Source organism: Myxocyprinus asiaticus, chromosome 46 (genome assembly GCF_019703515.2).
Source record: "Myxocyprinus asiaticus isolate MX2 ecotype Aquarium Trade chromosome 46, UBuf_Myxa_2, whole genome shotgun sequence".
NCBI classification, from domain to species: Eukaryota; Metazoa; Chordata; class Actinopteri; order Cypriniformes; family Catostomidae; genus Myxocyprinus; species Myxocyprinus asiaticus.
The window spans coordinates 16,439,815-16,465,902 of record NC_059389.1 but is presented as its reverse complement, the minus strand read 5'-3'; the positions used below and the strand labels follow the sequence as shown (position 1 = coordinate 16,465,902).

General features: G+C 36.1%; 1 protein-coding gene across 6 annotated transcripts in view; it reads left to right on the top strand.

Moving 5' to 3' along the window:
• LOC127435794 (mitochondrial inner membrane protease subunit 2) overlaps positions 1-26,088 on the top strand; it is a 139,829-nt gene that overhangs the window by 4,499 nt on the left and 109,242 nt on the right. For all 6 annotated transcript variants that reach the window (XM_051689502.1, XM_051689501.1, XM_051689498.1 and 3 more), the window contains exons 2-3: positions 3,105-3,239; positions 6,704-6,807. In XM_051689502.1, the coding sequence (XP_051545462.1) occupies positions 3,108-3,239; positions 6,704-6,807 (236 nt within the window). In that variant the 5' untranslated portion in view covers positions 3,105-3,107. The remainder of the gene's footprint in view (positions 1-3,104; positions 3,240-6,703; positions 6,808-26,088) is intronic.

Genomic DNA, 26,088 nt, shown 5'->3' with positions numbered 1-26,088 from the left:
CTTTCTTCTGTGGAACACAAAGGAGATGTTAGGAAGAATATAAGGGACTAAATGCAATGAAAGTGAAAGATGACTGAGACTTACATTGTGCCTAACATCTCCTTTTGTGTTTCACTGAAGAAAGAAATTCAGACGGGTTTGGTAATGTAATTAATGGCCGAATTTTTATTTTTGGGTGAACTATCCCTTTAAAGTGGTGACAAATGCTCTCAGCTGTTTTAAAATTGAAGAGAGAATTTGAAAGGAGTCTTTGATGAAAAATAAACTAGAAGCCTTCTTTTGATCACCTAGCACCAGTCCTAGATTCTCCCATCTGCCTATTTTTAAGAATAAACTATAAGATGCTCCACTTTACACACCTATGAGATGTGGGGTGTGCTAGGGTGTCTGTGGAATAAAAAAATATAATAGTTTGACATTACCGAATTTGACATTATTATGATGGCCCAGGGGTGCACAACACAACCAAATTAGCAAAGCAAATCAAAGCTCACAACTCAATGGAAATAAGCTACAACACAATAGAATTAAGCTACAATACAACAAAATGATCAGAAAATAAAAATGTGTCCTTATTTGTCCTGAAGTGCTCTCGACAATGCATACATAGCTGGTTGGGTTTCTGCCAGAACTCTTATAGCACAAATTTATCAACAATTCCAAAGGTATCAGATCAATTTACTGTATATTCAAAAAGACATTTCTTGTGTTGTGGCTTATTTCCATTGTGTTGTGGCTTAATTTCTTTGTGTTGTGGCTTATTTCCATTATGTTGTGGCTTTTCTGTTGTGTTGTAGCATAAATTTGTTGTGTTATGTCTTATTTCCGTTGTGTTGTGGCTTATTTCCGTTGTGTTGTGGCTTCTGTTTATGTTGTGGCTTATTTCTGTTTATGTTGTGGCTTATTTCTGTTTGTGTTGTGGCTTATTTCTGTTGTGTTGTGGCTAATTTAGTTGTGTTGTGGCTTAATTTAGTTGTGCTGTGGCTTTTCTGTTGTTTTATGGCTTATTCCCATTGTGTTGTGACTTGTTTCCGTTGTGTTGTGGCTTATTTCCATTGTGTTGTGGCTTATTTCCGTTGTGTTGTGGCTTATTTCTGTTATGTTGTGGCTAATTTAGTTGTGTTGTGGCTTAATTTTGTTGTGTTGTGGCTTATTTCCATTGTGCTGTGGCTTTTCTGTTGTTTTATGGCTTATTCCCATTGTGTTGTGACTTGTTTCCATTTTGTTGTGGTTTATTTCCATTGTGTTGTACTTTATTTCCGTTATATTGTGGCTTAATTTTGTTGTGTGTTGGCTTTTCTGTTGTGCTTTGGCTTAATTTTGTTGTGTTGTGGTCTATTTCCGTTGTGTTATGTGGCCTTTTTCTGTTGTGATGTGGCTTATTTACATTGTGTTTTGTCTTATTTACATTGTGTTTTGGCTTTTTTGTTGTGTTTTGGCATAATTTAGTTGTGCTTTGGATTATTTCCGTTATGTTGTGGCTTTTCTGTGTTGCTGTGGCTTAATTTTGTTGTGTTGTAGTTTATTTCCGTTTTGTGAAGCTGCTTTGGAATAATATTTATTGTGAAAGCGCTATGCAAATACTGTATATCTAAATTTAATTAAAAAAAATTATCTTAAGGTTATACAAACATTAAAAAGGAAATTAAGATGGTAAGGAAATAAAACTATACACTTAATACAAAACATATTTTTGGAATACTTTTTAAATAAAAAATTATTTATAAAAAAATTATTTTAATTTTTAAGAAATGGGGGTCCCTCAAAAGGGAATCATCATATTTGGGGTCCTAGGCATCGAAAGCTGTTGGTTCATGTTAACCAGGAACCAAATAGGTATTTAGGCATTGTTTTATGCTACTGTTGTAGGTAATGCAGACTTTCTAAAATCTTGTCAATAGTTGTGGCAGTAATTTAATGCCTGTTAATGTTAATTTGATAAATGTTTTGTAAAGAAAGATTTTTAAATAATTTTCCCTGCTTGAGCTGCATTTGACTCGCAGCAGTGCCACCTTGACAAATCCTTCAGAGTTCTGATTCGCTCAGCACTTTTTTTCACCCTACATCCATTTCACTCCCAGATCCTCTGCCAGGCTGTTGTAGTTTCCTCTTTTTTGAGCCCTTTGAAAGCCCTCCTTTGAGCTAATAGCTTCAAGACTTTTTTCAAGTGCTTACCAGTAAGTCTGCAAAGTTGCTGGAGGGGACCTTGAGGGCTTTTTGGAAAAGTACTACACGGTGTTCTTCACCTTTTTTTTTTTCTTTTATTTTTACTCCAACAAATTCTGTAAAATAAATGAGAAGCATAATTGCATACTGTGTACCTCAAAATCAAGTATTACACTGCCAATTAACGGTATTAGAGCAAGCATGCTCTTGTCAGATCCAATTTCTATGCCTGGATGGAGTTTCTGCCCTACTGCTTTGGGTTTTCTGCATTTATACTTTGGAAATGGTCCCACCTGGCCTAAGCAAGGTGCAATTACTGCAGTGGCAAGAGAATCATTATTTAATTGGTTGCTTTTTAAGTTGTTTTTTCTCTCTGACCTCACCTGGCCCTCACTTCCAAATTTTTTTCAAACAAGCTAAGTGTAGTTTTAATCTGTGATGCTCTTCTCTTCCACAGCTGTCTTTGTTTTGATCTGTTTTTAGTACTTTTGTTCTCTTTTTGAGCTTTAGTCATTATTTTATCCTAGAAAATTCTTGAATTCTTTTTTTCTTTGGAGAGACTTTGAAAAAGGGTAAATCTCATGAAGCCTGTTGAAAAGAAAATTAAGCCATTGCATTTAGGACCATTATTTTGCATTTTGACTATTTTTAGCACAATTAAGAATTATTATTAATGAAACAAAAAGCTTTAAATACAACCAGCAAATCATTTGAAAATATACATCTGGAACACCTGCAATGACTTTCTCACCTGGACGTTTTGTTGACGGGTTAGGTTCACCCCAAAACATCCTTATTTTGTTTATTTTGTGTGTTTTTTACTTGAAGGTATTACCAGACTCTTTGTCAAAGGATCTTTTAAATTTTGTCTAGCTAAACTCCTTGAAGAAGTCAAGGTCATTTTCAAAAACATTCCTTTTATTCTTCTCTCTCTGCAGGCAATGGCACAGACAGGCTTTGGGCGAAGATACTTGAAAGCGTTTGTTAGCGGTTTCTTTGTAGCCGTCCCCGTCACAGTGACTGTTTTAGATCGTCTCGCCTATGTAGCACGCGTGGAAGGTGCCTCCATGCAGGTAAGTCATCCTTTATCTGTCTTCCAGTTTGATCTAGTTTAGCTGGACATTTGCAAAGATGCACATTGAAAGTTCATTTGAGTTGGGGCTGTGGTGCAGTGGTTTGATCACATGCCTAGACGTGGTGACAATGGTGTTCACATGAGGTGACGCAGATTTTGAACAAACCCCTAATCCTAAATATTGAAATTTGGTGTATAAATCGTCCCGCACCATTTGTGCTACATACATGAATGATACCTCAAATCACATGGCTTCTTAAAGAGAGGTATTATATTTAGATTCTAAGTGATCAAACTTACAGTTTTGGGCCAAAATTCCCATAGACGTTAAAGGAGGGACATGAGCCATATAGGGACCAGATTATCATAGAGACTTGGACTTTGACTAGTTAACAACCACCCATCAACCACTTAACAACTCACGTTGGGCATGCTTGAAGTTGTTGTTTATTTGGAAAGTAAAATAAGGTGCATTTTTTGCACTTTTCTATTTACCAAGTATTTATGAACAGTTCTATTACACAAGATGAATGATATACAGTAACATTTAGGACTTACATTATCACATGATTGCTTAACCAAATTCCTAAACGTTGCACGAATAGCATTAAGACCACAATGAAAGAGACCACAAATTACCTCTAATAATGGCAGAGAATATCATCTAAATTCACTGTGCTAATTTTCTTGGTCAGACACAAGTAATGGTTCATTATGTAGCTAATATACACTAATCAACCAAAGCTGTTGTTGTTTTCCTTTTGGGGTCCATTCCTATATGTGGCTTTTCTATCTTAGTTTATAGTGAGTTTATAGTGTTATATTGGTAAAAGGAATGGTTAACCCAAAATGAATTTCTGTCATCATTTATTCACCCTCATGTCTTTCGAGACAATTACCTTATTTCTTCTGTGGAACACAAAAGGACTTATTTATCGCAGAATGTTCAAGCAAGATTTTCAGTGAATAACAACATAAATTTCAGTCTTATCCTCACATAAAGCTCTCATATGGCTTCAAAAGACTTGGAATATTGTTGTATTGTCTACTTTTATGGTGCTTTTTTTTTTTTTTTTTTTTTTGTCCTTTCGGGAGCTTGACTGCCCTGGTCCCCATCCGCTTTCATTGAATGGAAGAGAGCAGCTCAGACATTCTGCTCATTTGGTGTTCCACAGAAGAAAGAAAGTCATGAGGGTGATACAACCCAAATTCCGAAAAAGTTGGGACAGTATGAAAAATGCTAATAAAAACTAAAAGTAGTAATTTGTAAATTATATTCACCCTTTGTTATATTGAAAGCACTATAACTAAACATTATATATTTTACCTTGTGAATTGAAATGTTTTTTTTTTTTTTTTGAAAATATACAGTAATTTCAAATCAGATGATTTCAACACGCTCCAAAAAAGTTGAGTGTTTACCACTGTGAAACATCTTCTAATAACACTTATTAAGCATTTGGGCACTGAAGTCACAAGTTTGTAAAGTTTAGAAAGTGGAATTTTCCCTCATTCATCCATTATTCAGGTCTTCAGCTGCACAATTGTACGGGGTCTTCGTTGCCATATTGTGCATTTCATAATGCACCACACATTCTCAATTGGAGATGGTCAGGACTGCAGGCAGGCCAATCTAGCACCCACACTCTCTGCTTATTCGGCCAGTATGTGGTTTTAAGTTGTCCTGCTGAAAATGTTGGGATGTCCCTAGAAAAGACGGTGCTGGATGGCAGTATATGCTGCTCCAAAATTTGTACAAGTCTGTCTGCATTAATGGTGCCCTCACAGATGTGCGAGTTACCCATGCCATGGGCACTGACACACCCCTGTCTCATACAGACACTGGTTTTTGGACCTGACACTGATAACACCTTGGATGGTCTTTTTCCTCTTTGGCCCGGAGAACACGACGGTTGTGTTTTTCAAAACACTATTTGAAATGTGGACTCTTCAGACCAAAAAACACAGTTCCACTGTTCTTCTTTCCATCCAAGATGAGACCAAGCCCAGAGAAGTGGGCAGCACTTCTGGACAGTATTGATATATGGCTTCTGCTTTGCATAGTAAAGTCTTAACTTGCATCTGTGGATGCAGCGGCGAGTGGTGTTGACTAAAAGACGTTTACTAAGTAATCCCAAGCCCATGTTCATGATATCCATTACAGATGAATGATGTTTTTTAAGACAGTGTCTGAGGGATCAGAGATCATGCGCATTCAGAAGTGGTTTTCGTCTTGCCCTTTACGCACCGAGATTTGACCAAATTCCTTGAATCTTTTAACTATATTGTGCACTCTAGAGGGTGAAATGCCCAAAATCCTTCCAATTTGTCTTTGGGGAACATTGTTCTCAAAGTGCTGAATTATTTGCAGAAGCATCTGTTGGCAAATTGACAAGTCTCAAATGATCCTTGCTCTTGAAAGTCCAGGCTGTTTTTGGAGGCTTCCTATATACTATAACACAATTGCCTCACATGTTTAACATCTCCTGTTTCACATCACCTTGTTATTTCAACTCGTCAGATTGTTATTAGTCTTAAATTAGTCTCAACTTTTTTGGTGCATGTTGCAATCATCTGATTTGAAATTACTGTACATTCACAAGGTAAAACTTCTTATAATGTGTAGTTGCAGTGGTTTCAATAAAGCAAAGGGTGAATAAAATTTACAAATCACTACTTTTTTCTTCTTAAATTTTTCATACTGTCCCAACTGTCTTGGAATTGGGGTTGTAAAATGATGACTGAAATTTAAATTTTTGGGTGAGCTATTCCTTTAATGGCTTTTCCTGGCCCATTCACAGCCTTCAAATTCTTCAAAAATTCACTCCATGGACAATGTTGATAGCTGCTGACACCAATACAGAATGAAAATGTGTCTGGAAATAAAAAAAGACAGAGCACCCAGCTGTGACAGATAAATTCTCTAGGCGGAAGCGCTCGTCAAGAAATGTATTATAGAAAGACAGATAAGAGATTTTTCCGTCAATTATCCCAGCAAGCGTGAAATGGCTCATCGCGATCTCCCTTAATGATTCATTGGATGCTGGTGTATCAACTCAGTAGTCAGTTCGCATGCTTGAGAAGTCTTCGACACACGCAAGTTGTTTGATATACTGCCACAAAACAGTTAAAGAAAAACAAATTGTTTAAAAAATTTTCAGGGTTTTGAAGTTTGACTCATTGATGTTATTTTTATCCTTGACAAGTTGCCAGTTGAAAGGCTGAAGGAAGAATGGAGTTATTCTTTTCCAGAACAGAATTAAACCAAAGTCGAAGAAAAAAGTTTGTGCGGCAAAGTTTATTCTAAACGTAGTTTTGGAACTGGAATGGAGGATTAAAGAAATAAATCACAGGCAAATTTGAACATGTAAAGAAGAAAAAGAAAAAAGTTAATACACCATAAAAGTTTAGTTTGAGAACCATCTAGACTCTAAAATACTGTGTGGTCTGAAATGTTTCCAGCCATCTTTGAATCCAGACGGAGGGATGTCACCTGATGTTGTGCTCCTTAACCGATGGAGTGTGAGAAACTACCAGGTGCAGCGAGGAGATATTGTGTCACTTCTGTGAGTAACTGCATTTGTAGATGCAAGTTTTTGCAGCTCAGGTGTGTTATTTTCCTTAAAACAGTCAAAAATAGTGGTTTCCAACCTTTTTCCCAGTTTTTACATGTCATATGTTTCATGACAACTGACAACCCCCCCCCCCCCCGCCGTCGTTGTTTTCCTAGCTTTGTAAGCATGTAATTCTGGTTCTTTTCACTCCATCTCACTCCAAAAGGTCTCATTTTATTCCACTAGATGGCAGCAAGAATGTTTCCTCTATCACCTTCCATCACAAAATGTTGATCTGAAATGTAGGTGATGCTCTAACATATTTTAGCCCTCACAGATGTGCTCGTCCATAGACATTCAGTCTAATTTTCAGTTCATCTACCACCCCCATTGTTTCATCGAATATCTCGGCCTCTGAGTGGACTAGAAGCTCAATCTAGGTTTTACATTTTATCATCAATAGTCGATAACTCATATTTACAATGATTGTATTAGCATGCTTTTCCTGCCGGACTGTATATTTTGTTCTGGACATCTAAGATCTAACATTGGATTATTCACACAAGCAAGCTCACAGACAAGCAAAAATTGCTTTTTTAAAGAAAACTGCCTCTTTTGAAAATATTTCGAACTGTGGTATTAGGGCAACAAAATAAAATGTACAGCTTGCATTTGATGTATTATTTGTCTATTTGAGTGCTATTTGAAAGACTTTTCATATGAATATTTCTACCACATTACCTTTAGGTGGCGCTGATTTGTGACGCAAATGTTTTCAGGCCTTACTTTGTTATTTTATGTAACATAAATGTAGTGATGGTTATCTTTGTAAAATTTAGATTCTAAGCTTTCAAACGATACCACGCATGCCTGACTTATGTATTTGGGGACTTGAACATTTTAAGTGTAAACTTTTTCGCGATATAATGTCCCCTTTTGGACCTGCCCTAGGGTCCGTAGAGTTGAAAAGGTTAAAAGGCATTCACATTACATTTCGCATTTTATTCACCCCCATATAAGCCAACTGTGATGTTCGGGTCAAAAATTTTCTGTATAGAGTACAATAGATTTGAAGTAAATTTACAGCACACTCATCTATTGATTAAGAACATAGAAAATTCCCTAGGCTAACCTACTTGTTTTCACACTGAACACAGACTTACATAGTAACATTTGAACTGGAAAGTTTTTCTTGTTTCCAAGGGAGGCACGACCAAAAAAACTTCCCTACCCCAGACTACAGTACCTTGGTTATGGGCCTGCTGGCTTAAATTTTAACATTTTGAAGAAGGAAGAATAGAAGGCGAATTTGCGGTTGTGTTCGAGATATTTCATGCCTGAATGTTTCTAGAGGTGATCGCTACTGAATGAAACGTGAGTAATATTTTTTAAAGCAGGTAATTTTCTTAAGGTATCTTGGAATGTTTAGCTTGAGTAAGTGTACTTTATTCTTTATATTTAGTGTACTGTGATTCAAAACGTTGAAATTCTCAATTCCCATTCATCTACATTGGACTTGCACAACAGCTTCAGCCTCGTCGTAAGCAAAGACCGTGATGTTCTGTGCTTGTTTTTGGGCTGGTTATGTGTTAATGTTGTCAGTTAGATCATCGTTCAGTTCTCAAGTCAACAGAAAAGCGAGCCGGTATTGAGATCAGTTCTCAGTTTCCAGGGTAAGCGGCTCTGACATTAGCAGCACGGTGGAAAGGTGTATGTGCTGCGATGTAAACTAAAGCCTATTGGCTGATTAAAAAAAAAAGGGGGAGATGAGCCATTCGACAGGTCCCGCCCCCTGTTTCAGTAGGAAATACATCAAAACAACAAATACATCTGTGCTCATCAAGACACTTCACTGCGACTCTAAGACAGCTCTGGCAACCCATTTTATACCCTGGCCTAAAATGTCTGAAAAGTTGTCTTAGTTGCAGAAAATTGACACGTGATACTTCTGTGACAGAAAATCAATGTCTTTTGTTTGTAAGTTTCAGCCTTCACACCTGCCCTGTACCACAAGTGTCATGTTGAGTCACCTTCCACTCAGGTTTTCAAAAGCCTTGACAAAACAAGAGCTCGTTCCTCATCAAGAAAATGGCCACAGACAAAGATATCTGTATCCCTCAAAAGTGCTAATTGGACCATTTCAGTCCCTTTCTAATCTGCCATGGTTCTCCTTGACCTTGAACTGTGCCAGACTGACTACACTAACTCAAAGGGAATCCTCCTCGGGATAATGAGCCCACTCTGTTTTAAGGGTTACTGTCATTGCATGTAATTGGCAGGGAAGCAATCATCTGATATAGGTGCTCAAAAGCAAGAGGCTTTTGACATGGTTCTGTGAAGGGGTTCATATGGCTGTTAACTAGACTCCAGTCAGGTAACTCCTATTCACTTTTATGTGTGGCCTGTATTTCAAAGCACTAGGGTGGAATGAAAGCATTTACTTTGTGCAAATTCTCATTGATCAAGCACTTTGTTCGGCTTTTAGACATTTGAAAGGCCAATAGATTGTGTTCACTGACTCTGGCTGGTCTAATGAAGGTTACTGGCAGATGCTGTGAAACTCAGGAACTTGGTCTGGTTATTGGCTTAAAGCCACCACAGCATGGTTTTTCAGTACATTACTCTTTTGCGTCCTGAATTAAGTTTAAAAGGATTGTTCACCCAGAAATTAACATTCAGTCATGGCTGTCCCTGGTCTCTATCCATTTTCATTGTGGCACAGAGCAGCTTTGACATTCTGCTAAATGTCTATTTTGTGTTCCAATTGTGGAACAATATGATATTTTTGGGTGAACTATCCCTTTTAATATTGGATTGTTGACTCATTTATGCAACAGTAGTCTTTAGAGTAATATAATCACAGATATCTTGGGTTTTGTTTACTAAATGTTTAAAATGGCATCCTTAACCTGATGTAATTTTTGCTAGCAGAGCAAAAATAAACAAAATAGCTGGCCATATTCTGTCTGAAATGTCATTTTCTCAATAATAACTTTTTTTTTTTTTTTGTAGAAAAAGTAAAAACAAAAAAACAAAATCATACTCGCAAATTGTGCTGTTGCGCTTGTATTCAACAGCATTCTTGCTTGTGATGTTGCTTATTATACTGACACTTACAAAGTACAATACACAGTCTTTCCATTATACCTTTTTTAAACAAATACATGGTTTTAGTTTTGTTTAAAGCCCTATATTGGAAACAGTGTAAAGAATATGGCAATCCAGATTCACTCATCATTACCCAAAGATGGCACTCTTCCCCTGCTGGGAATTCACTGTGCTGGGAACATGCTGTTCATCCTTTATGTGAAAATATTCTGAGCAACCAGGAAGAAAGCTAATGCTAAAGCTAATAATTAGCATGCTAATAGTGAGGAAACCAAGCTTTCAGCACTGGTGCTGGAAAAACCTGAAGGTCCATATAATCATAATCATAAATGTTTTATATTTATTAGCAGTTTCTAGGTGAAGTGCGTAATTTCTTGATTTTTAGATACTTTTCAGGCGTATCTAAGCTTAATATGCAGGGGTAAGCTGTTTGTAGTTATTTTTTATTTTATTTGGTAAACATTGTGGCACTTTCAAAACATTACTCTGTTTGTTTGAGCATTGCAACCAGCCTGACACAGCAACACTGACTCAACCAACGGCATGAGTTCAGGGTGGGACTATGTTTGGGAAGCCTGTTTGAAAAGAGTCATTATTTTTTACATTTTGTTTGGTGCCACTTGTGGTGCAAAATTTACACACTTCATCTTTAACCATTTTTTTATATTGTTAGACCTCATAGAACCATCTAAACTGGAACAACTAAACCTACATTTTTGCAGTCTGAAGTTTTTGTATGTGAAATAAGATTCTTTATTAAGTGCAGCTGTCAGAATCTGAACATATTGATTTAAATAACGGAGTTGTGTTTTGAAATGCAAATACAATTGAGACTCATTTCAGAAGTTGTTTAAGGAAATCTCTCAGTCCAAAAAGTAATATCTTATTTACAGTAAATTCCTCAACTTCAGACAGCAGTCGATAAACTTGCTCTTCAAAGCAGCATTTACTTAATCAGACTTTTTGTCTAGTTTTTAAATAAAAATATCTAAACATCCTTAAAACAATATTAATTTACTTAAAGCAAAATGTTATAAGATATTAAAAATTATTCTGACTTGTTATCAGGGAATATTTCTTCAATTTTATTTATTATATATAACATACAAAATTTTACATTTTTATTAAACATATAAGAATATACTTAGAATATATAGAAAAATTAAGCTTGATTCAAAATATATTCATTGATTATTTTCTTTGACAATTTTGCTTTGCTTCTTTTTTTAATTAAGAATGTTTAGATTTTTTACTGGAATCAAGAAAAAATCTGATAAAGGAACATATTTCTTGCAGTGTGACAAATTGACATTTATACATATCCATTTGCTTTGAGCAAAGTGAAAAGTAGTTCTTCCGTGGCGTTCTTTTGATAAAGATAGTGCCATGAAATTCAGATCGATAAAACATGTTGTCCTGTGAAATGGTTTGGATTTTGTAAACATTTTACAGCCATGGATTGTACAAAGGAAGCAGGGGAACTAAAAACTGTTATTTTGTCTAAAATCATTGATGGCTGACAAAGAGCAGACAAATACCCATTGAATCACAGCATGCCACGTCAATTTTCTCTCTTTTTCTGCTCCGCTTTGAAGTGTGCTGGCCAGAAAATGGGATCTCATTGGGGCTTGATTGGGTTGTGTGTAATTAGCCATCTACATGGAATCCAGTTCAATGACAGCTCACGCGTCCTCAGAGACACTTCATGGTGCTGGATGAAGCCCATAACTGAAACATTTTGCAATTAGCTCAGATTAATGAAACAAATGCTGAGCTTCTGAGTTGCTTTCAGGACAAACATGCTTCTGTTTTTATGTCTTTATAAACAACCAAATTGCTTGCGAAAAAAATAAAAATAATTCAAAATTGACATTTGTGGCTGATCCTTATGTTAGTGCAACCAGCTCTAGATGACTGGGAAATTGTCACAGCAGAGTGTTAGAGTAGAAGTGGCAGATTCAGGGAAATTTTAAGGCACACAGAGACCAACAGATAGAAAACTATTGGTTTAAAGGTTTAAAGGGGGTGCTCATACAAACAGAGCAATGTTTCAAAAGCACCACAAAGCCACAGTGTTTACACTTTTCAGGAAAATCAATCTACAAATGGCTTATTCAAGGTTGACACTGCATATTAAGCTAGAATAGGACAAGTATTTAAACACTGAAAAAAATTACTCACTTCAGCTTTAAATAACATGAATCTGCTTTCTTATGCAGAGAGATCTTATTAATATTTTGAAAGTTGACCACAGACATTGTAATGCTTCTTTTTTTGTCTAATCTGCACAAACCTTCCCTTTTTGCCCTGACAATGAAATTACGAGAGGAGGAATTGCTTACAAATGTTTAATTTGCAGAGCCTTGTGGCTAGCGGCTGTTATTCAGTTGGGGAACTCTGAAACTCTAAAACTAATTTTCTCTACTGAACAGCCACACCAATTAAATAAGAGGTCAAGTGTCCATCATCTTTAGCAGTCAAAGCTTTGAGTTCGCTTGTAAAAGAAAAGTTATTGCCCAAAAAAAATAATAACTTTGAATTGATATGATCTGTGTGTGTTTTGCATGACACATTTTTTGACAGATCTTGGGGCAGTGTTGTGTAAATTACTAAAAAGTAATCCACTACAAATTACAAACTTCTTCTCTAAAAAAAATATTAGATTGCTTTACTGATTACTTCATTGAAAAAGTAATCACATTACTAATTTACTTTTAAGTTACTTTCTAAAACTCTTGTCATAAAATGTTTTTGTTTTTACGCGTAACAAATTCAAAATAATGTCTAATTTCTCCTTATTCATTGTCACACATGCTTCAGCTGTCAGAAGGGCAAACAGATGTACATATGAACATGAATTCACATTTCATCTGTATTACACTTAATATATTTTTAGAAATATTTGTAATCCAAGTAATGTAATTACTTTCATTGAAAGTCAGTAACTGTAATCTGATTACAAGAATTTAAAATGTAATGCCTTACTCTACTTTTGTGCCTAAAAGTAATTATATTTTTACTTTGTAATCCGATTACACCCAACACTGTCTTGGGACTTGGGACACTTGATCCTACATTGAACCCCTGGATTAGTGTCAAATGTATAGCTGGAAGCAGTCCATTTAAATAACTTACTCAGTTTAAATAAATTAGATTAATAAAAAGTTATTTTAAATTCCCTGTCAATCACCTGGAGTTGTGTTCCCACTGAAACATACAAAAAGCTAAGAAATATATATATGAAAAAAAAAGATACTGTATATGAGAGACATTTATATTTTGTGATATTTCAAGAGATTTATTTGGTCTACAAAATGTGAAGGTCAACATGCATTAGACTCTTTGACTGTTGAGATGCATCTCACTGTTTTGTCAGTGTCATGTGCCATGAACGTTGCATTTTATAAAGACACTGTGTACACTTAAAGAGTGCTGTGTCTTTGTGTGAACAGCCTCTTGGAGTCCCAAAATGGTCACATTACTCTAAATCAACCAAGTGCTTCATTTGGTTGAATAGAATAATCATAATAAAGATCATTAGTTGCTGTGGAGACAGTCTACCTCAGTGGCAAATGTACATTCAAGAGCTGCAGTTAACAATACAGAGACTTCTGCAGTGTCCTATTTAAGATGATTATTATGTAATTTTTAATCTCAGTAGAAAACTACATTAGTCACCTTCATGCAAATATATCTGTTTAGTACATAAAATGCTTTTCAAATTCATACATAGCTTTTAGAGGTCTGTCATAATGCCTTTTGGTTATTTTGCATGTGATTGGAGTAGATATCTCTTTTTGCCTCTCTTAAGCTGTGCAATTGGACAAACATCAAAGAGGCTTCCCTGGCACTTACTGGCATCAGGAGCCATAGTATAAAATGAATTACCACTGGCTTTGTAAGTTTCCTACATGAACTGTAGGCTCTGCCCACAACATCAGTGGGTGATGTTATAGTCCCTTGACATATTCAGGACATGGGGTGGAAGATCTGGATGTAAAAGACAGGAAAATTTGTCTTGCAGATGTCAGAATGTATTGAACTACTTATCTATACTTAAAATATTTTGTGCATTGAAGGAATATCTAAGTCAGAAAGTAAATAAATTATATGTAATAAATTATATGTATAAAGATATATACATTTGCTATAAATAGGAAAGTATAATTAAAAAGTATTACTTACATTTCTTAATGATTTTAATTTTTAACATGTTAATTAAACTGAATCATATAATTCTATATAATATATAAATATTATGTAAAAAATATATAATTTAAGTAAATTTATAATTAAGAAATCTTTTTTTTATTAAATATAAATTATATTATTAAATGAGTAGTTAGTTTAATTATATAATTACATTTTACTATTTAAAAAATGTGTATCTTATTATTATTATTATTATATATTATTAGTATTATACTTTACATTTTATAATTAATATTTATTTTAATATTTATATATTATTTTTTGCTTATTTTATATACTTTATAGTGCTGTCAATCGACAACATTTTTTATCGAATTAATTACATTATATGCTGATTAATTCATCAAATGAATTACGTAAATAAATATTTGCTGAGAAAGGCCCTCAAATATTAATGATTCAATATATACTGTAATGATTAATTATAAATAGTTATATTTAAATAAATATAAAAATATATTATAAATATAATCATTCAGATAAAAATTAATTACATTGTTGTGGCAGACTCGTATACAGCATTGATAAGACAATACAAAAAGAAATATATTATTGAACATAAGCCTATCATTGGACTACAGTCCGCAAGAATCCATTTTGCATTTGAATTTGTCAAACAAGATTGATAAATTGATTATAAGGGCTTTTCTAAGGACACATCAATGTACACATGCATCAGACTGATGCTATTGGAGTGTCTCACTTTGGTTGTGTTGCGTCATAAATACAGCATTTTTAAGTTTAAGTTAAACATAGTTTGAAACTTAGAAAAACACGTCATGAGATCCCTGCATTTAGAATTGCTCTCCATCCAGCTGTGTTTGAATGCAAGAACACGTGCTCATCTTGTGCTGTTGCTAGTGTCAAGCATTTGTTCTCTGTACAGCTGTGCGTTGCTTACAGTTGGAATTTCTCTTACTACCCCTGCTGAAAACAGGTGGTACTTATATTGTTCCAATGGTAGGAATATTCCTTATCACAGTCCAGGGACATGATTCATTTTTAACACGTTTTTGAAATATAATTATTTGCACTCAATTAAACAGCCCTACTTTTTAAATGATAATTAACATTTAATTAAAATGTAATGTTAAATGAATTATTGAATTACTGAATTAAATTAAAATTAAAATTAATTATTACAAATTAAATCACACACACACCCACACACACACACACACACACACACATATATATATATATATATATATATATATATATATATATATATATATATATATATACATTAAACATTTAAAAACCTTTGGAATTGTACATCCTGTAATTGCTATTTCTATATTTGTTTTGTGTGACTACGTTTTTTCCCATTTTGCCTAGGATAAAGCTCAGATAAAATCAGCACAAAACTTAAAACATCTGCATCGTGATTGTCACTAAGCCTTTGGTTTTTGTGGTATTTCTCTAGTTGTACTTGTCACATTTCCTTTCAAACACAGAAACAGCTGCGTCATCACAATACATGGTGCAGCCGTCACCATGGCAGCAACATATTTCTGTCCCTCAGCAGTTAGAGAGCACTCATTACAGTCAGGTCACACTGATTCAGTCCGGTTCAGGCATTTGCGCTCCTGTGCTCACCTACTGTTCACTTTATTATTAGTATCAGGACTGTTACAATTCATTTCTCCAATGGTATTAAATTCCCTGTCACACTTGGGAGGTCAGCACTTTGGAGGAGCCATGGTAATGAGTGTAAGCGAGACGGGGGATGTGGGCATAGCAGATAAAGATGAAGTGTCAACATGCTAAGCTTCTAATGAGAAAGATATTCTTTAAGGGTATTACCATCTGGTTTTAGACATCCACAATAGTGGTTAAGGCCTAAAAGATAGCAGAGATTTTAATGAATTCCAAAAATGAATTTCCATGCTTTTTAGACCTCTTGATTTGGGAAATTTGCGTATTTAGAGACAATTCAAATTTTTGAAACATCTGAAATGAAATGTTTTAATCTGGCAAATAAAGACATTTGCTCTGTTCCAAAACCTTGTGAGTTGCCTGCGTAGGCTGCATTTTAAGATATAGCCACACTCAAGATCCGAACGATACTACAAAGGTAGGCAACCAAATTATGCTGCCTCCTAAGATACCTCCTTTTAGCCAGATTCTAAGACAACATTGCATGTATGCTTCGTGCAGAAGGCAATGCCACAATGCATTGCAATGAGCTAAGTGAAAAACTAAATCCAAGATGCGGACGAAGCAAGAGAAAAGTTAGTTGTAAATAAGCTTAAATTTCATTCTGTACTGAAAAGCATACTGTTTGAGAACATTGAGACACCCGCCACACTGCTGTGAGAGGTGTTTAGAGGTACATTTAAATATGAGGATGCTCAAGACTACATGTTATACATCAACTCATATGACATTAAAATGTGTTATCAATGACTTCATGCCTCATTCTATGAATATAATTCACATAAGATCAGTAAAAGATGCTGTTTTAACCACTCGATAATGATTTAAAGTAACATACTTTATATGCAGTAGAAAATGCGCAATTTGTCTTGTTTACGTTCTTAATTCATAGCGCTAATGCGCTAACAAGCTACATGCAGCCATAATATGCACCGGTTACATTCTGTTATTGTAATTTATATCAACACTGATACAGCTGCAAAGATTGGTGTATAAAAGAGTGTTAATGGGAAAAATACAGACAAAAGAATGATGATAAGTGAGGCATAACTTTGAGCAGATGTGTGAATGGCTTTCGCTGCAGAGTGCACATGAGTGAAGCAGCATATAACACAAAGACTGAATGGGTACTGAAGAGTATTTGAGTATATTTGATTCCTTTTGTAGACCAATAAAAAACAAAATGCATAACATGTTCTTGGAAAATGTCTCTACGCGAACAATCGTACAGATGTAGTTAAATTTGCACCAGTTCGCTAATATGCATGTTGACTGATCTTGACTGACTGAACGCCGTGAACGGGAAATAGCTGCCTGCCTCAGTGTAGGTGGAACTCCAGGTCACACCTACTGAAGACGACCAATGGCAGTAAGAAGGTTTTTAGCAGCCGGTAAGAAGTTTTCCTAAAAGTTTACCCATGCGAGCTGTTACAAACCACCAAAACAAACTCAAAAACACCTTCTTTTGGCAAATGTTTTTGTTCTAAATGACATCACTCGTTCGTTCTTCGATTTCATAGAAAGTATGCAGAGGTCTTTAGGAGCCAGCCGCCTGTACTGTATATTGTAGACAGTAGGCAAAAAGGCAGCTCACTAATAGAGGTTTTGCAATAAAGCTGATTAATTGTGATCGTTATTGCATTGTTCGTGTTTGAGCTTGCACGCTCTTTTTCTGTCATTACCTCAGAGCTATCTAAGAAAAAATAAACAATCCCCGAGCTCGGAGATAAAGATTGATCTTCTTTTTGCTTCCAAAGACATTTTTCTTTGCGCTCAAACATAGCTTAGGGCCTTTTTTCAATCCTGCTCTAAATGAGCAGTGTTTGTGTATGAGAGAGAGAGAGAGAGAGAGATGAACTATACGACACCAAAGCTGTCTTCGGCGAATACTGTAGAAGCTTCATTGGTTAGCGCTCACCTCCATTCCAGACCCTAGATATTTATAAACTATTCTTAACAGAGACAGATCTGTGGGCCTATGGGTGTCATTATGCCTATAGGTGGTCTCTGCTTATAGCTAATGTTGCAGGTATTTTTTTCTAGCCACCAGTAATTCAGGCTTTGCCTTGTGAGGCTCCATACTAAAGACATCTTAGCACCTTGCCAATCGTTCATCACACTCGTTGCTTGTTTTTGCTGTGGTGATCCCAATGGAAACAAATAGACCCTAGTCTCGGTGAATGAAAGATTCTACCGGCTCCTTTACGCCAATTCACTATTCATCCAATTCGCAAGTGGCTGTAAATGTTTAGCCAACTTACCAGTCTAATTTGGATGCCTGAAGCAGTGACAAAGCCCGCCCCCCCCCCAGATAGAGTTAACCCATTTTTTAATTTGAAACAACCCTGGGAGATAAGTCAAATTGTGGCAAGCTAAATCCAAAAAGAAATGGGAGATGATGTCGTAATGTATGTTTTAGCAGGGAAGATTATTTCCATCATGGCTGATATATTAGTAACTGTAAGGTTTTTACTCAAACATGCATTTACACAAATGCTTGGTTTTTTTTTTTAGGTGATTTTTGCAAATTGGTTTCAAAACCCTCTTAAATTAGATAATATTTTTTGTAAATTCTGTCCTCTAAACTAAAATTCCAACTTTCTATTTTTGTAAAAGCTATTGGGCACAATAAAACCACACTGTAAACCATATACAGTATTGTGACAACATGTTCATTGTGTCATTGTGTATTCAATTATCATTTTACTTTTTCAATAACGGTGGGAACTCTCAACAGCCTTTTTGCAGCCAAGGCATTATAGTATGTGCCTATACAGAAATAGACTTTCAAAAATAAACCTACCCTGAGAAATATTCACAAGAATACAAAATGTAACAACTAGCCCTGGTCTCCCTTCCCAATAATGTGTGTAGGTGTATTAGAATTGATGTCTACGTGCAAAAGTAAGCATTCCCCCCTGCCAAGTCTTCTACTGAAAAATTAATCTATAGAATTTTGATCCACATTCAATGTCTAGACTGTTTAATATATCATTAGTGTTAAATCTGTCAAGCACTATAGCAAGCAAGTCTTTTTCCTCCGCCACATTTATTTGTGCAGTCTGTCTCAACTCGTGTTGTTGCTAGGGTAACCTGTTGAAGGTAGGCGAGAACATCCACGCCTGTACTGCAGTATGTGTCTTTATAGCTGCTCACTTTGTAATTTCTAGTCAATATGCAAACGCATTTAATGGCGAGTAATTTATTTATTGCCATTTTTCATCTGCTGGGACATAAGTCGATGGTCCTCCGAACATCTTTCTCGGCAATGGAATTATCTCAAATGGTTATTACTTTGCATGCATTGAATTTAATTAGTGCATTATCTTTGTGGACGGGAAGTGTTTTAATTACGTTTTAGATTAAATTAAGGTTGCTTATTGCCTCAGGATCTTGTTTTGGGAACAAAAAGCCAACTCTTAAACATCTCTGCTGCATACTACTTTTGTTTCAGATGCCAAAAAACATCTAAATTCTGCCTTCACTTGGTTTGATGTATGTTACACAATAGCTGAATAATATTATGAGTAAAGTCAATGTGATATATGTCATGAGCACTGCTTACTCTTGTTATTCTAGAACATAACAGTGCTTCTGTCCTCATCATTGGCCAGTCAGCATGGAAGCTCCGATGCATTTCTAGCAGATTTTTCTTGTCTTGCAGAGGTACTAAATTGGATAGCCGACACAGTGCAAAACAAACATTTATACGTTTCTCACACTCTCCTGTCAAAGTTTGAGAGATACCATGGAAATTACAGAATATTTCTCAGAATTGGTTTCTTTGGAGGGAGCTAGATGTTGTATTTTTAGCGTCTTTTATAGTTTTTTTGTTGTTGTTGTTTTTTTTTTAACTCAGATAAATTAGATTTTATTTACTCTTTAACATGGAATGCTAAATTACATTGGAGAAAATTTCGAAATGGCTATAAAATTGTTAAAAATGGACAAAATTTTGTTGGGAAGTTCAATTCATTTTAGTAAATGGGTTCATTCAGTCATTCAGCTTAAAAAAAACTGCTACTGCTAAAAAAAAGTGTTCCCAAAACTCCCTGCACAGAATTTTATATTTAACACTTTAAGTTCGGCAGGCCAGCACAGAAAAAACTAATTATCAAAATATTAATAACCACAGTCTGGACCAACAAAAAGGGATTGTTTAAAGCTTAGAAGCTCTACTTTACAGTGCATGTAGACATTATGACCAAAACTGAACAAGTTCTTTGAAATTTGCAGACAAATTAGAAATGTTACATTTTGATAATTCATTAATTTCTCACTGTGGGTCCTGGGTAGCTCAGAGAGTACACTGACTACCACTCCTGGAGTTGTGAGTTTGAATCCAGGGCATGCTGTGTGACTCCAGTCAGGTCTCCTAAGCAACCAAATTGGCCCGGTTGCTATGGAGGGTAGATTCACATGGGGTAACCTCCTCATGGTCGCTATAATGTGGTTCTCGCTCTCAGTGGGGCGTGTGGTGAGAATAGCGTGAAGCCTCCACACGCTATGTCTCCGTGGTAACGGGCTCAACAAGCCATGTGATAAGATGCGCGGACTGGCGGTCTCGGACACAGAGGCAACTGAGATTCGTCCTCCGCCACCTGGATTGAGGCGAGTCACTACACCACCACGAGGACTTGGAGTGCATTGGTAATTGGGCATTCCAAATTGGGGAGAAATGGGAGAAAAATAAATAAATAATAATAATTTCTCACTGTACATTTAATTGTAATGGGTAAAAACATCAAACCGATCAAATAGCCATGTGTCATATGTTGTTGGAAAGCTCTCAAAGAGTAAAGTTGTACAGTTATTACGTTTTACTTGTTTGAGGCATTTGCACACTAGGATAAATTATTTTTGTAATGCTATAACTTTTGATTGCTTTGTTGTATCAACGCATCTTTACTCAGTTACAGGTGACATGATTGGGAACATAACAAAAGCAGTTTTTTTTTTGGAGCTACCTTGTTTACACTCTGATATATATATAAAATGTAAAATCAGGATTTTTTTTTTTTTCAGTAGTTTCTTAGGCTGAAAGTCTCATAATTTATCATAATCTATATCATTAAAAATTTTTTGAAAACTTTTCTTTGAAATGATACCAAACAATTGACCCAGTTTTTTTTTTTTTTTTTTTTTATAGAGTTATAAGCATTTAATTTAGGCATGCCATTGAAACAGGCAATCTTTAAAGACACCTTCTGTGTTTTGTAGGAATATTTCTGTTTACTACTAAGTTTTCTCTAGTACTGTACTGTACACATGGCATCAGATGTTGTGTTGTTTATTGTGCCAACATTATTGATAGCAATGACATTGTAAACAATAGTGTTCCAAAAGTTATTAAAGGTGCTGTAAGTGTTTTAGCTGTTTCATAATTTCTACAGACTGAGTTGTTGGATTAGACACGCCCCTTTTCCCCAGAACCCCGCACTCCAAAGATTCCAAATGAGCTTTATTGAGAAAGACATGAACAGAAACAGTTGTCAAAAACAACAGCAGCAAAATTGCACCCTCAACTGACAACTATTATGAGCAACATGGCATAAAAGTGGCATTATGCCTCAATAATTCGCTGCAACTACAATACTATGAGAACGTGCAAAATGATTGATGGGCAGAAAGAGTCATTGTCCGCAAACTGCGGACACATTTTTGTTTGCTGTTTACAGAGTCTAGAGTTGTCACAGAGACTGGTGAGATATCTCAGAACACTTACTTCTTTAATATCTTTCAGGGAGTAGTAAAAAAAATCACTTACAGCCCCTTTAATGTTAATTATTATTAATATTAATTACTCCCAATATTGTTAACAATATTGTTCCCACCTCATCCCTTGTCGAGTGATTTACAAACGCAAAAGCATTAGAGTAAACAAATCTTATCAGTTGTCCATTTGTTTGATGAAAGCAAAAAGCAACATACAACAAATCTTCAAATGTAAGCTTGCATGTGTTTTCATAGCCTCTTTTGTCTATTGATGTCCAATTTGTGACCAAATTGTTCTTCTGAACTGATTCATTTTAATGATTCAGTACAAAACTGATTCATTGTCAATTTGGTCAAAAATCGGACATCACTAGACTTAAGAGGCTATAAAAAAGCAGACACAGGAGAGAGATACTGTATATACTAAATGGTATTTGCAAACTTAGCATTTGAAGATTTGTAGCATTTTGCCTTGATTTTCATCAAGCAAACAGACACCTGAGAAGATTTGTTCACCCTACTGCTACATTGCCAATATTTTCTCTGACGATTTTTCACCATTAACAGACATCATTCTCGTCTATGACTTGACATGGTAATACGAACACAATTTCAAAATGCATCTAACCTGAGCTCCATATGTAATTAACTAATTGATTTGCGCTTGTCCATCCATTCCTTTTTTTTTTTAAAAAAAGGCAGTTAATGGCAGCTGGTGGAGGCCAAGGTGAAATATGGGCTAACGTGACTTTGACTAATAGCTTCAGAGGAAGAAAGATGGCCCTTGTGCTCCTGACTCTGCACATCTTGTTGAGGTCAGCTCTGGAACGGGGCTGATTAAAGTCTTTCCAACTGTAAACCAGTCACAGCATGTTTCTTATGAGGATGGACTAAACTGGAGGCATTGATGTAATAAGCTCAGTAATAGTTAATGCCACAAGGCCAGGAAGGCAGCTATTTTGACAGCCGACACGTATTGGACGTTATTGGAAAAAGACACTTAATGTGTTTTTTTTTTAATTAAATCTCCAGTTTCACCTCAGAAATCACTAAGAAGTGCTGTCATAAACTACAGTTATTGAGCAGGATGCTGTCTGCAAAGTCTCAGAAAGCTTAATGTCGGAGGTAAGTGCTTTGCCGTAAAATGGATTAATAAGTATTAGCATTAAGGCTAAGTCATTTCGGGATACTGTGTACAGTTGTTTGCGGGAGGTATCTCATAAAATGGCATAAGCATTAAAGTTAGTAGACCTTTATATGTTAGCAGCAACACCTCTTGTAAACTGCATTTTATTGAAAATGTCAATTTACTTTCTCACATCTCAGTGTAAAAATAATTACTTAGACTTTCATGATATTGCTCATAAAGCTTTGTTGCTACCAACTTTTTGTACTTTAGCAATAATGAGACTTGTTTTTGATTTTTCATTAGCATGCACCCCTATTTTATTGCTTATACTTAAGGTTTGTGATTTGAACAAACCCTTAAACCTAAGTAATAAACTTTGGTGCAAAACTTGTCCTCCACTGTTCATGCCACAGACATTTTGGACACTGGCTTTTTGGGCCAGTGCGAGCCAGGGCTATCAACTGGTTAGCCGGGGCTAATAGCATCCAACCTTGAACCACGAGACAAAAATCGATCTCCATCACCACCATTGGGCCTAAAGCCCTGTAATGTGGTGCCAACATCACACACCCCACCCATTTCACAAGTAAGAGGGAAACTCAAGCTGAGATATCAGACTCTTGAGACTAGTTAGCCCTCGAAATGAAAACAGATTTGTAATGTTTAAGCAATTTTTTTATTTATTTTTTCCCAAACTACAACTTGCCAAGTTTGGCAACAATATACTTAATTACGTCTTCGTTTCGGCAGATGCCATCGATCTGATGTTGCACATTTTCATCAGCCCAAATATTCAGAAGAGCTGGTCTTTTGACCAGTACTGACAATTCTCCATTCTCTGTTGATCTGTTGAGGTAATCTGGTAGCCAGATATGAAAGATTGGGAAAGGAGTATCTTGGTGCTGAAACCTCTGACCTGACTCAGCGAAACTCTGCCTTTGACATTGACCCAACCTCAATCCCCAATTGGTCTTCTTTAGTCCAAGGTTAATCGGTGGGCCAAAGGCCATTGGCTGTTGGACCCGAGGAAGCCCTAAGGAGGCACGATGAATTCCCGGAATTGACAGTGGTAATGCAACTGGCCCTGGCATGCACTAGCACGATCTCATTTGGCCTGATTGTGTTAACGTGGCTAATGATTCCTCAAAATATGTGGATTATTAAGAAGATTTGTGCTTATTTCTTTTCTAAGAGGTCAAACTTACAATTTTGCCTGGCGGAGGATCCCATAGACTTACAATGAAGAAGGGACCTGAGCCATATTTAGTGACCAGGGCCTGTATTCACAAAGATTTTTTATCTTACCAATAGGAGTTCTCCAGAGTGTTCGTAGCTAGGAGTTTTTGCTTAAAACCTATTCACAAAACTGCTAATAGCAAGTTTATTAAGTAAATCTTAAGATAAGAGTAAGGCGGCGTTGTCCTCGTTGTTATAGATGACATCACGTTTTATTAGCGTGCTCTTTTAAATCGCCCTCAGTGATTGGTAGACAGGAAAAGGCTATTTGTCAGCTAAGACAGACAATGATATATATACATACGTACAGTAGAATAGATGGATGGATGGATGGATGGATAGATAGATAGATGCCCCCTTTTTTCTTTGCAGCGAGCACACATCCACAGGAAAAAACACACTAGAGCTGTGTCTCGTTTCGAAGGCTGCATCCTCCGGAGGTCGCATTTGTCAGCCGAGTATGTCATCGAGGCTGTCTTGTTTCAGAAAAGTGAGTAGGACACTCCGAATGCATGAGGTGTATCCTTCGTGGGCACACACAACCCACAATTCTTTGCTTCAGTGGAAATTAACATTGTTTGTCTGAAAAAAATGACACCAATTTGCCCGAAAAAATTATGTTCAAACGCAAGGAATGTTAGTTCCCAAGTTGAAGTACTTCAGTAGGAGGGTGCAGAGTATATAATATGTATAATTATAGTAATATATAATTAAATTAAAGTATTAGACTAAAAGTACACCTGTAAAATCTATTTTCTTTTCTTTCTACATCATTAGAACTCTCCTAAAATGTATCTCTCACATTCCCTTCCAAAGGGACTTTGTTCCCTTCTAACTCAAAGCGCTTGTGCTTGTTAAAGAGTGGCGTGCTGTCATACCAACAATAAGTTCTGTTTCCGTTTGTCCTACGAATGCCGTCTCGTTTAAACAAGGCTTGTTTAAAAGAGGACGCTCAGTATACCGCTGCCTTCAAAGGACACGTCCTAGCTGTCACGCAACCTTCGAAATGAGACGCAGATTCAGAATTGTCTGACGATGTGCGGTCTGGTCTGGAGAGGGCATATTATATATAGTTTGATAGATTATTCTGCTGATGAAGGACAGAAATTCACAATTCATCCACACTTCACAGTTTTATTATGATGTGGCCAGGGAGCGCAGAGTTGCCAAAACCATTATCTCTGGTGTAATTATGTTGTTTGGATTGTGGGAGAGGTAACTGCATCTTTAACAAAGTTTACAATAATAAAAATACCCTCACGACTCATAAGATACCGTTTTAACATTCAGTGTCAACATTTATAATATTACAATATGTAACAAGTAAAGGATGGGCAAGGAGGAGGCGGGAACCGGCTGAACAGTAAACGTAAGGTTTAATGTAAAACTCAACTTAAAACAACATAAAACATAAGACAAACAGACACACACAACGCGGCCGCGGTCTCCGGCTACCCCTTATCTCGCTCTCCCACTGATCAGCTGATTCAGCGCCGGCCGTGCTCCATCACGGCCTGGCCACGCCCTCCTCCTTGTCACACTCCTCCCCTGCCCGATTCAGGCCAGGGCACCACCAGTCTGACTAACCCACACAAAAGTATGAGTTTATCAAACGTTTTATGTAGTGCTTGGGTTGGGTTCTTTTCAGATGCAGCTCTGTACCATTTTTCAAACGTCTTTTTTTTTCCTATCGAAATACGTTTTCACTACTGTAAAGTGGCGTCACAGATGGAGGTTTGTCATGCAACTGCAAAGATCTTCAACTATTCATAATTGTAGATTATTGTAATTATTGTAGATAATTCATTGTAGATTATTTTCATTATTGATTTTTTTTATCATTTTAGTGATATTTAGATTTTATTAATTAGTTGTTGCAGCCCTCTGAAAGCTTAGACAGGTAACCCATCAAATTTTTCAAATGCTTAATACACAACGAGTTTCAGTGTATTCATTAAATGAAAAAATGTGCTGCAATAAAAAAATAAAATAATGTGTTGTCTCCGCAGAGGAGTCCTCTCCAGCACTCTTAAACAATTTAGGAGCTGAGCCCAAGTCTTAACAATTATGAACCTTTATGAATCACACTTATTCTTAAGTCTAGGAATAAGAGTAAAATTACATCATTCTTAGAATTTAGACACACATAAGACTAAAATTTTACTCAAGCGGCTTTATACACACGGCCCCTGACAAGTTAAATAGAACGTAGATGGATCCTAACTGAAATCACC